The sequence below is a fragment of the Muscardinus avellanarius genome (genome assembly GCF_963383645.1).
Source record: "Muscardinus avellanarius genome assembly, chromosome: 1".
NCBI classification, from domain to species: domain Eukaryota; kingdom Metazoa; phylum Chordata; class Mammalia; order Rodentia; family Gliridae; genus Muscardinus; species Muscardinus avellanarius.
Window position 1 is genome coordinate 150294670 of NC_137786.1, and position 17116 is coordinate 150311785.

The following is a 17116-nucleotide window of genomic DNA, read 5'->3' on the forward strand; positions in this document are numbered from 1 at the left end:
ATAAATTCTACTTAAATAGAAAAGAGATCCCGAACCAAATACCACCTATCTATTCCCATTTTGCAAAGGAATAAACAAGACTTCAAAAGCCAAAAATTTGAAAAGTTCACATTAGATTCAATATATTCAGGATTAAACACATTGTATTCCTTTAACACACTAAATTTTCCCCTGTATTCTCTACTACATCAACTTCCAGTGAGTACTCCAAGCCAGATCTCTGTAAAAATTCCCTGAATCCTCCTCTTTATTCTTTGTAGGCCAGCCATTCAGAGTCAACTCCCATTTAAATCATCGAATATCCCCAAAACCAGACTTTCTCCTCCACTCTTACCCCTTCCTTGGTTCAGGCCTTAATCTTATCATGTCTCCTTTATAGATTACATAGGTCTTCTATCTGCATAGTATTCTAGTTGCCTTCAGTTTCTCCCTATACCAATCTATTTTCTAACAACTGAAAGAAAGGAAGAACCTAAAGATTTCCATTTCTAAAACAAGATTGCATCCCTATTAAAATATTTCAATAATCTCAAATCAACTATAAATTTGTATGCTAACTCAGCATAATGTGGAAGACTATTCACTACTGTCCTTGCCAATCTTCTCCCTTTTAGCTATTACCCTATGATTTATACAGACTATTTTTCTGGCCTTTAGGCTATTTATAGTTCAAAAAAAAAATGCCTGTATTACTTCTTCATTCCTTTTCAAGTATTATAGTTAAGAAAATATTGTGTCCATACACCAAGAATATCATAAAACAATTCTGGGTTTGGATTGAGTCTTTTGAATTAACTGACAAGATTTTATCACTAATATGAAAAGTTTAGGCTAATAGTTAAGGACTCTAAAAAATATTATTTTGAACTTCAGACTACTCAATCAGAAAAATAATTTTTGAATTTCTCAAATTCAAAATATAGATATTTTGTTATTTATACTAAATAAACATTAATTTAAAAGGACTTTGAAATCTTGTTTAAATAAGCAACCTATTTTAGAGTTAATATTATACAAATTCATAACCTCACATATCTGTAATGAGAATATATCAGAAAAATGTCAATTATTTCATAAATAAAAATCAAACAAAGTTAATTTATCAAAATGCTACCTGAACTTTTTTTCTTTTCATCTTTTCTTTTTTTATCACCATATTTCTCTTCACCATTTGTTTCACCGAATAACATTTCAGGGATCTAAAATATATAGAAAATTTTTAAAAATTCAAATCAGGACTTTCAGTATGACTCTGTGGTAGAGTGCCTGCCTAGCATGTGGAAAGCCCTGGGTCCTATCCCCAGAACCACAGAAACAAATAAATACACAAATTCATATGGAAAGGTATAAGTAGATCCAATATCAAAGGTAAAGAAAATTTAACACAAAAAAAGACAGTATCAATTGTATTTTTCTTCTTTACAGATTAAGAGAAAAAAGGTAAATCTTTAGAAGACATTATTTTACTAGACATTTTGACATGCATCAACCATTAACTGATTTCAAATTAATGGCAAAAGCTCAAAAATCTCACTTGAAAATGAAATGAAAGGTATTTCAATTTGTATTGAATTACAAAATATTACTAGAGGTCATATAATTATTAAAATAAAACATTTTATTTGGCATACAACTAATAAAATGCCTTTTGTATTCCAGGTATTTAGATCATCTAAGACTGATTAAAATACAAGCAAAAAAAAAAAAAAAAAAAACAAACCCTTAACTACTGCAATATGAAAAGGTGCTATAGTTTTTGAGCGAGGGAGTTATGCTTTTTTTCTCAACTATCTTCAGTGATTTCTGAAAAAAACAGTTAATCCTCTATGAAAATATTTTGAAATGATATTTTCAAGTCAATGGTAATGTGCTTATTTGAGAACTCACTTCCTTAAAATAGTCTATCCCTAAACCATTTCCTACCTGAGCAAAATTTTCCTGCCTGGATTTGCCTACATTCCCTTTGCCTCCATTATCCCTCTTTTGAGAAAATATTAGCAATTTCTAAAATGAGCTTAATATCCATATTAAGCTTATTAAATCACATTATTTTCATCTATTATATCTACTATATATACATAGATATGATTTTTATATATTAAATATATCAAGTTAAATATATACAAATTATATAATACTTATATAATAGTTACAGTTTTTGTTGATTGGATCCTGTGGACCCCTTTAAAATAAAACATGAGTCAGGCCAGGTAAGGTAGCACACATCTGTAATCTCACTACTTGGGAGACTAAAACAAGAGGATCACAGGTTTGGGGCCTGCCTCCCCAACTTAGCTAGGCTCTCAACAACTTAGTGAGATCCTGTCTCCAAATAAAAAATAAAATAGGGCTGGAGTATAACTTAGAGGTGGAATGTCCCTGGGATCAATTTCTAACAACATGAAGGAAAAAAATGGAATCAACATTTTTTGCCCAAAAGTGTCTGAATTAAGGTTTCCAGAAAAGCTAAAAATCTTTTTTTTTTATTTTCGGGTGTTGGGATGGAACCCAGGGGCATTCTACCTCTGAGCTACATCCCCTGCCCTATTTTTTATTCTTTATTTTGAAACAGGGACTCGTTGAGTTGCAAAGAGCCTCACTAAGTAGCTGAGGCTGTCCGCAAGCAATGATCCTCCTGTCTCAGCCTCCCAAATACTGGGATTACAAGCAAGTGCCACCACGCCCAGCGAGAAAAACTAAAAATCCTTTTAATGGCTGACAGAAAGCCACCCTAACTGTTCTCCTTTTTCTTTTCCTACATTCTCCTTTAATCACTCCACTCCCAGTGAAGTGGCTTCTTGCTGATCCAAAACATCAGACACACTTTTATGTCAAGATCTTCACCTAGAATGCTTCCCCCAGTTTTCTCTATCAAGAATGCAAAAATCCAGAGGACATTTCTTCAATATATAAAACAGTGGTGTATATTAAGCATCCAATAATTACTTCTATTAAATGCCTCTTTTCATGTGATCCCTGAAATTAAAATGCCTTTCCTCATTATCTACTTACTGAAATATAACTAATATATGATCTCATCTATAAAAACTTGTCTGTTATCTCCTTTACTCTGAATCACAAAAGGCATGGATCTGTATTTCTATTATAAAAATATAAAAATGAATGATTTTAAATATGAATATTGTTCAAAGTATGATCTTGAAAATTATTTATTCAAAATAAGCAAAACAAGAGGCTTCTAGTTAAGATGGCACTATGACTTCATGCTTTAAATCATTCCCATCCAAACATATCACATAGAAATGATAAATTTTCTTAAAAAAGAATTTAAATTTTTTTTTCCGGTACTATGGATGGAACCCAGAGGCATTCTACTCTGAGCTACACCCCCAGTCCTACTTTTTATTCTTTATTTTGAAACAGGGTCTCACTGAGTTGCAAAGGGCCTCAGAAAGTAGCTGAGGCTGACTGCAAACCATGATCCTCCTGTCTTAGCCTCCCGAATACTGGGATTACAAGCATGCACCATGCACAGCTAAAATTTTTTAACTAGTAAAATTATTGCTGTGATTTTTTTTTAATTCTGGGCTAGCCTATGATAGGCTAGAAATTTAAAGGCATACATTTTTAATATAGTTATCTCTTTGTTCTTCAATAAAGAACACAATCCTCAGTTTAAAATCCTATACTCAACCATCATATAAGAATAAAACAAAAATAGAGATATTTTCAAATATAACCACAACTCAGGTAATGTTAAAACTAACAACAAAGAGAAGCTGTGAAAACAAGAACATCAAAATTATTTTAATTTTAGGTATATTTTTATTTTCATATTTAAATGTAAAACTTACTTTTTTCATACTGCTATCTGACCAGCCTTCCATCCACAATACTTGGCATTTCTTATGTAAAGCTGGATTACTCTCACAATTTATTATGAAGTTTAAATTTGCAGAATCCATTATCAAGACAACATGCAAGTTTTGCTGAATTCCTAAATAAAAAATAAGAAAATTATAATAGCATATAATAATAACTTTCCCTAATATGTGAAAGCTAGGGTGAAAGGGGTCATAGGAGGAACTCCAGGTGAAAAAGAAGATGCTATAGAGGAGCAAATAAGGCAACCTAACTGTGGGGCTGGGACGAGGGGAGAAGGAAACTCTTTAAAGTGCATGATGTACTTATTCATATCGAAGTCAACCACTAAACCAAGCATGGAGGGGAGGGTTGGGAAGGGAATGAGGTGGGGACTGGTTGGGAGCTGGCTAGGTGATGCGTACATTTATGTCTACACAAGTTTTTTACCCCATTATGATGTATAAATACTATGCACTAATAAAATATATATATAAAATAAAAAATCTGATAAAAAATAATAAAAATATCAGTAAATATATATGGTCTGATTTCATGAGATTAAAATTTCATGAGATCGCTGGGCATGGTGTTACACACTTGTAATCCCCGTGCTTAGGAGGCAGAGACAGGAGGATCGCGCAGGTTCGAAGCCAGCCTCTCTGGCTTTAGAGACCCTGTTTCCAAATAAAAATATAAAACAGGTCTGGGAGTATATAGCTCAGAGGTAGAAGGGCTTCCAGGAACCCCAGTACAATAACAACAACAACAAAAAAAAATTCATGAGATCAAATATTAAGAACTATTGACAAGAATAATAAGTTATGAAATAATATTGTGGTATATTTTTATTTTGGTTAATAAAAACTTGTGTGAGTGTTTGTATGTGTGCACACTAGGAGAAAAGATTCAGAAAAATATCCTTGAAGGATATAAGTATAGTAATGTCTGGGTGATGTAATCACTGCTCCGTTTTTTATTTCATTTTAAGATTTCTATGGTACACATAACACAGCTTGTGTATTAATTATGTATTAATTGTGTATTAATTGTGTTATGTATATTTTTAGCAAAACTATAAAGTATGGTACAATTTAAATACTTTAATAGTTTTTAAAGATAAGAGATACTAAAATAGCACTAATTTGTCACATGAAAACAAAAGAAGAAAGGCTAAACATTCCAAAGAACATTCCCTTCTGTTAAAATTTCATCAACTCCCTTCGCTAAATTTGGCTAAGGCATTTTTATCACAGGCTCGCCTATAGACTATTTATGTGTTGCCTTCTAAGAGTTCCAGAAGAAAAAGAAAAAAGGATAAATGGTATTTAGTATATCTGAATCAGAGTTTGAATTAATAAATTTTATGTCACTTACTATATGTGAAGTAATTGAAGACTGGTCCAAAAAAGCCATCCTGTGAAGCCTGATCTTTAAGAGGCAAAAGCAAAGGCTCTAATTCTTCAAGAGTATAGAGTCCAGGAACTTCACCTAGAGAAAAAAATATTGTATTTATGTTTTAATTTCGACTGTAATACAATAATTCAAAACATATTTTACATACAAAATGCCTTTGAATTTTTGTATTAATCTAACCTAACTCTATCTTTACCTACAAAAATACAAAAGCCCTATCATATCTACATGACTCAAAACTACATCTATAGACTTCATCTGATAAAATTCAAACTTCTACACAAGCCATTCAAGAGAGTTCATAGGCTGGGGATGTAGTTCAGTGGTAGATTACTTCCCTAGCATACGTAAGCCCCTGTGTGAGAAATCGGGGGACCCATTGTATGCCTGCTACTATGCAATAGAATGATAAAAGGCAAATTAAAGCTGGTTAAAATATAAGCACATGATACAGAGTCAGGGCCATGTTTTATTTGCCACCATAAATTCAATATTGGTGCTACATATAGAGTTAAATAAAAGTATTAAACCAACAGCTCACAAGATCCTGTGAGATTATGCAAAAATTCCTTTCTATACATCCAAAGCATTTTAATTCATGTAGGGCCTATTGAAATCTCATCCCTACTTCTGTTTAGATTCAACTAGAAGGCATCAGGTCACCCCCTACTCCAGATGATTATATGCTTAAGCACATGCACACATAAATCAGCTTCATATGTCTTCTTTAAGTTTCAGTTATTACAATTTAAATTTCTGAAACTTAGCAAAGAATGCATGCTGTACTTACATATTACACATTTTAGGGAGCAAGATTTTTTTTTTTTACGGAACTAGGGATGGGACCCAGGGATATTCTACCTCCGAAATACACCACTAGCCTTATTTTTTAGTCTTTTTATTTTTGGTGGTACTGGGGTTCCTGGAAACCCTTCTACCTCCGGGCTACACTCCCAGGCCTATTTTTATATTTTTATTTGGAAACAGGGTCTCTTAAGCCAGCACGGCTGGCTTCAAACCTGTGCCATCCTCCTGTCTCTGCCTCCCAAGTGCAGGGATTACAAGTGTTCACCACCAAGCCTGGCTTAGTCTTTTTATTTTTGAAACAGGGTCTCACTGAGTTGCAAAGGGCCTCACTAAGTAGCTGAGGCTGTCCACAAACCATGATCCTCCTGTCTCAGCCTCCCAAATGCTGGGATTACAAGCATGCACCACCATGCCTGGCTATGGAGCAAGAATTTTAAATAGAAAAAACAAAGACTTTCTCTGAAAATAAACTGCAACATTTAACTGCAGTTTTTGCAGTTATTGGGTTAATGTATATTTGGATGTTTGTATTCCTTGCCTCTGTTTCTCATGTGTGTTCTCTCTCTCTCTCTCTCTCTCTCTCTCTCTCTCTCTCTCTCTCTCTCTCTCACTCACACACACACACACACACACAATTGTGTATCTGGTTGATGGTCGATGAGTATATGTCAACCAAAATGAACATTTTCCATCTAATGATATTAAGCAATACACAAGAATGTGTACATATGTGTGCACATATATGAATGTAATACATTTAATCTCGTTATGATGCATAATCATAATGTACCAATAAAGCTATAATATAATATAAAGTTATTTATATGCATGGTAATAAATATAAAATGGCCACAAACACTGTATGTCTGCTGAAGTACTACCACTCTCACTAACCCATTACCCCTCCACTGTAACAGAAATTGATTGACTACCTGTCTAACTAAAGAGTCTTGACTGCTATTCCTGATTTAGGCATTAATATGTAGATAATGCATATTATACATTAATTATTTTCTTTCACCAAATCTGTTAAATTATGAAGAAAATACTTTATCACCTCAAAGCTACCCTACTAACAAGTATTTATTAAAAGCTGAGTTGAGTTGGGCATGGTGACCCACATTTGTAATACCAGTATTTGGGAGGCTGAGACAGAAGAATCAAAGGTTCATGGCCAGCCTTAGGAACTTAGTGAGGCTCTCCATAACTTAGTGAGACCCTGTTTCAAAAATAAAAAGACTAAGCCGGGCGCCAAATAAACACAGGATTTGCAAACATTCTCCCCGAAAAACATCTAAAATTTCAGAACACACCATAGACAACAGGAGAATATTACAGTTTTCTGAGGATGAGGCCATGAAGCCATGGCTCAAAATCAGGCAACGGCTCTCAACTCAGGTTATAAAACATCAGATAGGAAGTTTTTATGACAAATACTACCAATAATCCCACTCCAGAGAATCTGACTTAATTGTTTTGAAGTGGTAACATATAATGAATTCACTTTAGCTTTTTCAAGTCTCTCTGTAATCTTATTGTACAATTAGGGATACAAAGTGCCAGGAAATAGAATGGGTCTAATGTTTGGCATTATATCTCGGGAGAAAATGACTCAAGTCAATAATACAAATAAAAATAATAATTTCTAAATAATAAAAATTTTGAAAATAATTATATAGTATTTCTATACCCTATACCATTCTATAAATATAAAAATCTCACTTGTTCCTAAATTTCTAGAAAGTAGTTTTTTTATGTTTTTTGGATTTGTTTTTGTGTTGTTGTTGTTGTTGTTGGGTTTTTTTGGGGGGGGAGTACTAGGGATGGAACTCAGGAGCATTCTACCTCTGAGCTACACCCCCAGCCCTATTTTTTATTCTTTATTTGGAAACAGGGTCTCACTAAGTTGCAAAGGGCCTCACTAAGTAGCTGAGGCTGTCCAGGAACCTCAATCCTGTCTCAGCCTCCCAAATGCTGGCACTTATTTTAATAGTCCTCTACAGTCCTCTCACAAATAGTATTTTCTATCATATAGATGCATAAAGTTCCTTTATTCCTTAAAAATAAGTGTGAGATTACCACTAATCCAAACATGAGAGAAGAAATGGGGAAGGGAATGGGGTGGGAATTGGGAAAGGGCTAAATGTGTAATGTGTGCATGTATGATTCTGCGATCCTGTATTCAATTAAGATGTCTGACTACTATGTATCAATAAAAATTTTTTAAAAATAAATTATAAGATGCCGGGCGTGGTGGCGCACGCTTGTAATCCCCACGCTTGGGAGGCTGAGACAGGAGGATCACACGGGTTCGACATAGTGAGGCTATCAGCAACCTAGTGAGACCTTGTTTCCAAATAAAATATAAAAAAGTTCTGGGAGTATAGCCCGGAGGTAGAAAGCCTCTGGGTTCCACCCCCAGTACCACCAAAAAAAAATTAATTAATTAATTAAAAATAAATAAATAAATAATTATAAGCGTTGATAAAAATGTGAGATTACAAATAAGTACTAAGTAACAGTTGATTTATTTTAATCAACTAAAGAAACAAAGTGTTCACTGTTACAGATTAATGAATTTAGATATATTCCAGATATATATGAAATGTGGGCACTAATGTGTAGAGTTCTATGGCATTTCATATATCTGGAATAACTTATATTTCCATGATACTGCAATAGGATAATTATTCAACAATTCCATTATTGATAAAGGTTCTATCAACATTTTTGTGATTACAAACTACACTACATATTTTATTATATCCTAGATCTTTTATTTCTATGGATTAAATTCCTACAGATACTAGAATGATACATCAAAGGATATAGTACATTTTTAGGTAAGTACTAGAGGATAATTTCCCCAAAATATTAGAACAGATGATAGTCCACTAAAAGTATATGAAAGGGCCAATATCCCTCTATGCTCACTAATATTTAATATTAATAGTAATTTCTATGTACTTTCTAAATTACTTGTTTTAACATGAAGTTTTTCAATTCTGTTGCCATGAGCATGTTTAATACTTTATCAATCATTTTAGCAAGAACTTTGTAAAATTGCCTCAAGCCAGGTGTGGTGGCGCATGCTTGTAATCCCAGCATTTGGGAGGCGGAGACTGGAGGATCGCAGTTTGTGGACAGCCTCACTTAGTGAGGCCCTTCGCAAGGCAGTAAGACTCTGTTTCAAAAACAAAAAGACTAAAAAATAGAGCTGGGGTGTCACTTGGAGGTACTATGCCCCTGGGTTTCATCCCCAGTATCGTAAAAAAAAAAAAAAAAAAAGTTCCCTTAAACACGGTTAAATTGTATTTATTGATTGAGTGATTGATTGTGGTACTGGTGATTGAACCCAGGGGCATTCTACCTCCCAGTTACATAGTTGCATAACCAGTCCTATTTTTTGATTCCTTATTTTGAAACAGGGTCTCTCTGAGTTGCAGAGGGACTCACTAAGTAGATGAGGCTGGCTGTGGACCTGGGATCCTCTCTCAATCTCCCAAGAACTGGAATTACAAGCATGCGCCACCACGCCTGGCTCACAGTTAAATTTTATACAAACTAATTTTACTTGGATAAAATTTTGACATTATTACTTTTATTTTCTTTGGATAGGAAGTAAATTAACTTGCCTGAAGACAAAAGGCTATTAATCATCTCTAAAAATGTAGGATGTACAAACTGATAATCCTCAAGCAGTAAAACTACTTGCTGTGCTTCAATTCCAGCAAGATGAAGCACCTTCAAAACAAGAAAATATTTTTAGTATTCTTTATGCATTTTTTGGTATAGTTAAAAATTATAAATCTATGTAAAGTTAGTTACTATCATATACTTATGTATTTATTTCTATTTAAGTAAGCAAAGTTTAATCAATCTTCTCCTATACAGTCTGGATGATAAATCAAACCTATGAATATTATTGAAGAAAATTTAATTATATTACAGATGGAGCATTAAAAGAAATACTAGAACATTTTCATATATACCCATACATTTTCTATGTGAATAATACCTTTTTGTTCTTTTTCCCATCCATTGAACATCCCACATTCTGAGGTACCTGAGAGTTAGACATACTAAAAAGAATCTCATTTTTATCTGTAAATAAAAATGAAACTTTCTAATGTTTTAGAGACTGTTATACACAAGACACTTAAAGGTCTTAAAAGTCATTCAGAAGAATAATGACTATGATTTAAAACCAAAAAAGAAAAATATTATAAACACTCACGTGTTTGAGATCATTTTTGAACTGCTTTAGTTCATACCCTCTGGAAATCTTTGGAGAAAAGAGCACTGCTCCATGCATATGGCTGACTAAAGAAGTGATTGTCCGACGACCTACACCACTGCGTCCTGCTAGTAGAAGTGAACCTCCAGGGAAACTCAGCACTCTGTCTATCCTAGACATATACTCCAGGACTTCTTGAAAAAGTAAAATATCTAAATTCTGGTTGTCTCGTCCATAATGAATAAGACCCTTTTAAGAAACCACAAAGAATATTTTATAATTAATATAAGCATGAATTACAAAATAAAAATGTTATTTATATAGAGTAAAATGTTATGTTTATGATAGACTCAAGAAAAGAAGTAAAGTGACTACACACCCAATATTTTACCTATCTAATAATCTATCTTTATAAGGCACATTCTAAGGAAAAATTTCTGTGATGTCAAAGAAGTTCAAGGGTCCACAAAGATCAGTCACACTTGGTCATTAACACATTTGTAAAAAGCAGCATTTTGACAGTTGGTTGATTCAAAACCTTTCTTAAAAGCTCTCAGAGAGAGCTGGGCGTGGTGCCGCACACTTATAATCCCCGTGCTTGGGAGGCAGAGACAGGAGGATTACGCTGGTTTGAAGCCAGCCTAGCTGGCTTAAGAGACCCTGTTTCCAAATAAAAAATATAAAAGTAGGTCTGGGAGTAAAACCTGGAGGTAGAAGGGTTTCCAGGAACCCCAGTACCACCAAAAAAAAAAAAAAAAAAAGAGCTCTCAAAGAGATGCAAATCAAAACTACCCTGAGATTTCACCTAACTCCAATTAGAAAATTAGAATGGCAATCATTCAAAACACAACAAATGCTGGTGAGGATGTGGAGCAGTGAAAACTCTAATACAGTGTTGGTGGAATTGCAAATTAGTGCAACCATTTTGGAAAACAGTATGGAGGATAATCAGAAGAATGGGAACAAGCCTACCATGTGACCCAGCAATACCACTTCTGGATAACTACTCAAAAGAATAGGAACAAAAATACCAAACTAATACTTTCATGTCTATATTCATAGATATGCTGCACAACTCACAATTGCCAAACTATGGAATCAAACAAGATGTCCATCAACAGATGAATAAATCACAAAACTATAGGATATGTACACAATGGAAATTTACTCAGCCATAAAGAAGAACAAAATTAAATAATTTTCGGGGAAATGGGTGGAACTGGAGAACATAATGCTAAGTAAAATTAGTCAGTCACAGCCAGATGTGATGGTGCACACTAGTCCTCCCAGCTCTTGAGAAGTTGAAACAGAAGGATCTCAAGTTTGTGAAGCCAGCTTTGAAAACTTAGTGAGGGCCTCCACAACTTATTGAGACCCTGTTTCCAAATAAGAAATAAAATAGGGCTGGTGTTTATCTCAGAGGCAAAATGCCTCTGGGTTCAATCCCCGTTGCCACACACACACAAAAAAATTATCCACAAAAAGTAAAAAATTGGATGTTCTCCCTGACATGTAGAGCCAGGGAGAAAATAGGTCATAGGAGGAACTCTAGATGAAGAAAGAGAAATCACATATGAGCAAATAAGGCTACCTAACTGAGGAGATGGGAGGGGGGAAGAAGGAAATTCTCTAATGTACATGATGTACATTGAAAAACATATCAAAGTCAATCACTAGGCAAAACATGAGAAGGAAGAGGGCAAGGGAATGGGGTGGGAATTGGGGAAGGTCTAAATGGGTAATGTGTGCATGTATGCCTCTACCATCTTGTACCCCAATAAGATGTATGGCTACAATACACCAATAAAAAATTAAAAAAATAAATGAACTACATTATCATGTGAGGATATGATGTACCAATAAAAGTATATCTAGATAGAGAGAGAGTATAAAAGTTCACTTTAGGACAGCACCACTCAGTTTCATGGACCAGAATCAACAACATCATCTGAAAACCTATTAGAAATTCAGATTCTCTGGGCCTCGCCTAGTAAAACTGACTTCTCTAAGGGACGGGACCCAGGGATCTGCAAATTTTCTGCTCCTCCCAGTGATTCTGATGCTTGCTGGAAGTTTAACACTCACTGCTATAGGAAGACTTCCCAATTAATATTAAGCTTCATTGGTATTGCCAACAAATACCTTTACCAAAAATATATCTTAGAAATTTTGTTTGGTTTTGGTACTCGAAATTGATCACAGAATATTTACCTATGAGTTATACCCCCCAGCCTTTTTTATTATTTTTTTTTATTTTGAAAGAAGGTCTTGCAAAGTTACCAAACCTGAGGCTGGCCTGGATCCTACTGGGATTACAGGCATGAACCAACACATCTAGCTCTGTCTATTCTATGATCTTGTATTTCTATGACCTTTCAATGTTCCTAATAAATATTTTTAAATAACTATAACCATAACAGACTTAATTCAAAGTATTTGTTCATATTTTACCTTTTTAATAACATCCTTAAGATCTGCAGAGTTTAGCTTTCCAAGTGGTTTTCCATGAGGGGGCAATGGTTGTCCTGGTGCTGCCCTTGCTCCTAGATTATGTCGGGCTCCCCATGTAACATAGAAACTATCTGTAGATATAAAAGACATTTTTCTTTGTATGCATTTTTAATAAATGTAGAATCAGTAAATACATTGCTTGCTAAATTATTTTTAATCAGTCTAAAAAAGAATATTCTCAGAAAGAAAGATGTAAATGACATTAAAGCAATTATAATAATTACTTAGATCAATTAAGATACAAAAACTTTAAAATGTAAATCAAATGCTATGAACTGGATGACTATATTTTCTTCCTCTTTATATCTACATGACTGTACTCATCAAGCCACAAACCAATACTCTTTTTCAATTTTATGCTTATCCTTTTTATATTTGTATAACCCAAGATCAAATTCAACCTTATTTTAATTCTAAAGTATTCTTTTTATCATTTCCTATGTATTAAATTATCAGCTATTTAAATAATTCAAAGGTCACACACTATAGCTAAACAAGTTTCCAAAGCTCTAATTGATATAATATCTATCAAAATCTCAGCAAAATCATTTAATATTGAGAGATAAGATTGTTCTAAAATCCACATAAATAGAACAGTGGTGGTACACTTATATAACCCCAGTAATTGGGAGGCTGACATATGAGACAGGAGAATCACCAATTCCAGGCCAGTTTCAACAATTTAGCAAGATTCTCAGCAACTTAGTGTGACTCTATTTCAAAATAAAAAATACAAAAGGGCTGTTAGTATAGCTCAGAGACAAAATGTCCCTCGGTTCAATCCCTAGTACCAAAACAAAACAAAAAATAACCCTTCATTGAAGAACAAAATTCACAATAATTTATTGAGTCTTACATAGGGTACTATTACACCAAACTCTAGAGAATTCAGACACCCAAGTGTTGTTACTATCTAATGATGAAAAAACATGCCTCTTTCTTTGCATGAAGAGATCCTATGGACTTAAGTTTCAGATTGAGAAGGATAGCACATTTAATTAACAAAACTCCACACTAAGCCATGAAATTTACAAGTAATAATGATATAAACCCTCATGCAAAATATGAACTGTTATTAGACTTCTCTCAACATTTCATCCTGCCTTTGGTTCTCTTGAATTCATTTTCCTAATTCCAAATCTCAGGCAATACCTAGAAAATTCCTTCTGTTAATTTTAACTTCTTTCTCACTTTCAGTATTCAAAATTTTCTCTGACTCATGTAATTATAACCCTCAGATCAATATCACATCTAGACATGTGTTGTATATCAAATATATTACATGAAATATATTTAAAGCCTTGCTTTATACTCTGAAATAATAAATGCATTTTGTACCTTAAAGCAAAGTTATTAGTAAGTATTTCCTTACTGTGGTCTTCCTTTATCAAAAGAATCTTACTATGATTCCTAGTATATGTATTATTCTCACAGCAGTTTTCAAAATGAAAATTGGTTATTAGAGCTGATTTGACTCAATAAGTTCTGTGCTATGGCATTATGGGAAGCAACAGAAAAACAATGACCATTATGATTCATCAAAAGGCCATTATAATAGAATTTGGCTTTTCTCAATGATCTTTAAGTTTCATAAGCATTTAACTACTTAATGAAGATTTCAACTAATGCAAATCCTACAGAAAAAAACGCTTTTGTATTGTAAATATGAAATAGAATGGTCTGAATTTATTTTCCCAAGAAAACAATTACTGTCATTTATATTTTATCTGGAACATAAATACTGAAATCTACTAACACACGATGGGGTGGTTTCCTTATGGAAAAATTTACATTAAAATTATCCAAAGTTTTATTGTTTAGACATATAAAATCATGTTACAAGCCAGGTGTGGTGGCACACGCTTGTAAACCCCGTGCTTAGAAGGCGGAGACAGGAGGATCGCACAGGTTCGAAACCAGCCTTGCTGGCTTAAGAGACTTTGTTTCCAAATAAAATCATGCTACAGGTAAAAAAAAAATATTCTAAAGTTCTCATAATAATTAAATATTTACATGAGATCTATTATATTACCTGCCATATTCTCTAACACATCTGAGCCCCAATCTCCTTGAAACACTGACGTTAAAATGTTGTCAAACAAATGAAGTTCTTTTGCACCAACAATTTTGTCACGAAATAAGCGCCGGGCTTCATATGCTACAATTTCTAACACATAATCTAATGGGTGGTTTGAGGATCCTAAAGAGGACAAAATTTCCTTTAATTAGAATAAAACTCAAATTATTTAAAAATATTCTACTTAACATAATATTTAGAAAAAAATAAAGAGTGAGAAACTACATACCATAATTTTGGCATCAGATACGCAGCAAAAAAAGGGAAGAAGTTAAAATTCCTTGTGTTAATAAGACAGTATGTTTGTGATTACTTAATGGCTATATTAAAGACTATCATCTCTGGCTATTTAGTAAAAATATCAGTTCCAAAAAGCCATGTAAAACATTCTTTGTCTACAAAGAATAATGATTTTATTTTTTCCAAAATTACTTTTTAAATTGCGCATAGTGACACACAATTATAATCCAAGTATTTGGGAGTCTGAGACAGGATGATCACAGGTTCAAGGTCAGCCTCAAGGAGTAGTGAGACTCTCTTCAACCAAAAGAAACACTGTTTCAAAATAAAAATAAAAAGTAAGTCTGAGGGTGTACCTCGAAGGTAGAATGACTGTGAGTTCAAGTCGCAGTACCAAAAAAGAAAAAACATTGCATTTTAGTGGTGACAACAATAACAGCTAGAAAAAGAAATATGACCATTTAGGTAATATTTAAAAGTAACTGTGATATTTAAATTTAATATTTTAATTTTAAAATAAATCACTATTATAATATTCATTTAATATATTTATTACAAATAAAATATACAACATAAATGCATACATACATATACACTAGAAAAACGTACCTCCTTCTAAATCATATCTAAATAGTCCTAAAACCCATTGGGTAAGAATGCAAGGAGTAAAGAAATAGTGACTATAATCATCAACTGTAAATTTGGCCCGCACCTGAAAAAAAAATACAGCAATATGCTTACTCTTTTAAATATATAATCATGCTATACGTTTTCAGTCACTTTACATTCATAGGAATACCAATCTCTGTAAGTAGAACCTTATTTCAATAGAATTGATTTTCCCTGTTATCCTATGTTTTATCTCATGCATTTTAAAACATTATTCTATAAGGAGTTCATAGATTTCAACATAGAGACAAAAGTTGTCAGTGGCAAAAAAGAAAAAGGAGAAAGGCCTAAAGTAGCCCCGCTAAAGAAATCTATATAAAGGAAGCCTAAGCTTTATCAAATAATGGTTGCAATTTCAAGGCACTCACATATCTAGGTAAGATCCATTCTCTAATAGTGGGAACCACAGTGGGTTTTTGCTTTTTTTTTTTTTTTGGTGGTACTGGGGTTCCTGGAAACCCTTCTACCTCTGGGCTATACTCCCAGACCTATTTTATATTTTTTATTTGGAAACAGGGTGTCTTAAACCAGCGAGGCTGGCTTTGAACATGTGTGATCCTCCTGTCTCCATCTCCCAAGCAATGGGATTACAAGCATGTGTCACCACGCCCAGCCACAGTGTTATTTTATTTTATTTATTTATTTATTTATTTATTTATTTATTTATTTATTTATTTATTTATTTATTTATTTTTGGTGGTACTGGGATTCCTGGAAGCCCTTCTACCTCCGGGCTACACTCCCAGACCTATTTTTACATTTTTATTTGGAAACAGGGTCTCCTAAGCCAGCGCACGCGGCTGGCTTCGAACCTTTGCAATCCTCCTGTCTCTGCCTCCCAAGTGCGGGGATGACAAGCGTGCGCCACCACGCCCGGCGATAGTGCTATTTTAAATTCAAGAAATCACTGAACTAAGACTGGCGTACCTGTAATCCCAGCCAGTATTTCAGAGACTGAGACAGGAAGATCACATGTTCACACCCAACCTTAACAATTTAGTATGGCCCTCAGCAACTTAGTAAGACCTTGTTTTTAAAAGGGAGATAAAGGGGTCTGGGGGTGTAGTTAGCTCCGAGGTAGATCGCTCCTGGGTCAATCCCCAGCACTACAAAAGAAAAACAAGTTACTGAACCAGTCGATGTTTTCTCAAAAGAGCCTGTCCCTTCTACTCCATGGACAAAGCTATTACTCTTTTTTTAAAGGAACCTTTTGCTTTTTAACTTATCTTTCCCCACTTCTACTCCAGTACTATAAAAAGCACTTTCCACAAACACTTTCCTAACTTGCACATGCTATTTCTTTTATCTAGAAAATTATTCTTTCACCTCTAATCACT

At 33.8% G+C, this 17116-nt stretch overlaps 1 protein-coding gene across 2 annotated transcripts in view; it reads right to left on the reverse strand.

Annotated features, from left to right (window-relative positions):
- DYNC2H1 (dynein cytoplasmic 2 heavy chain 1) overlaps positions 1-17116 on the reverse strand; it is a gene marked incomplete at both ends in the record, with an annotated part of 293921 nt that overhangs the window by 180282 nt on the left and 96523 nt on the right. For both annotated transcript variants that reach the window (XM_080694845.1, XM_080694844.1), the window contains 8 exons: positions 1115-1199; positions 3816-3958; positions 5200-5313; positions 9681-9789; positions 10283-10531; positions 12734-12864; positions 14826-14993; positions 15720-15822. In XM_080694845.1, coding sequence (XP_080550971.1) covers positions 1115-1199; positions 3816-3958; positions 5200-5313; positions 9681-9789; positions 10283-10531; positions 12734-12864; positions 14826-14993; positions 15720-15822 — 1102 coding nt within the window. The remainder of the gene's footprint in view (positions 1-1114; positions 1200-3815; positions 3959-5199; positions 5314-9680; positions 9790-10282; positions 10532-12733; positions 12865-14825; positions 14994-15719; positions 15823-17116) is intronic.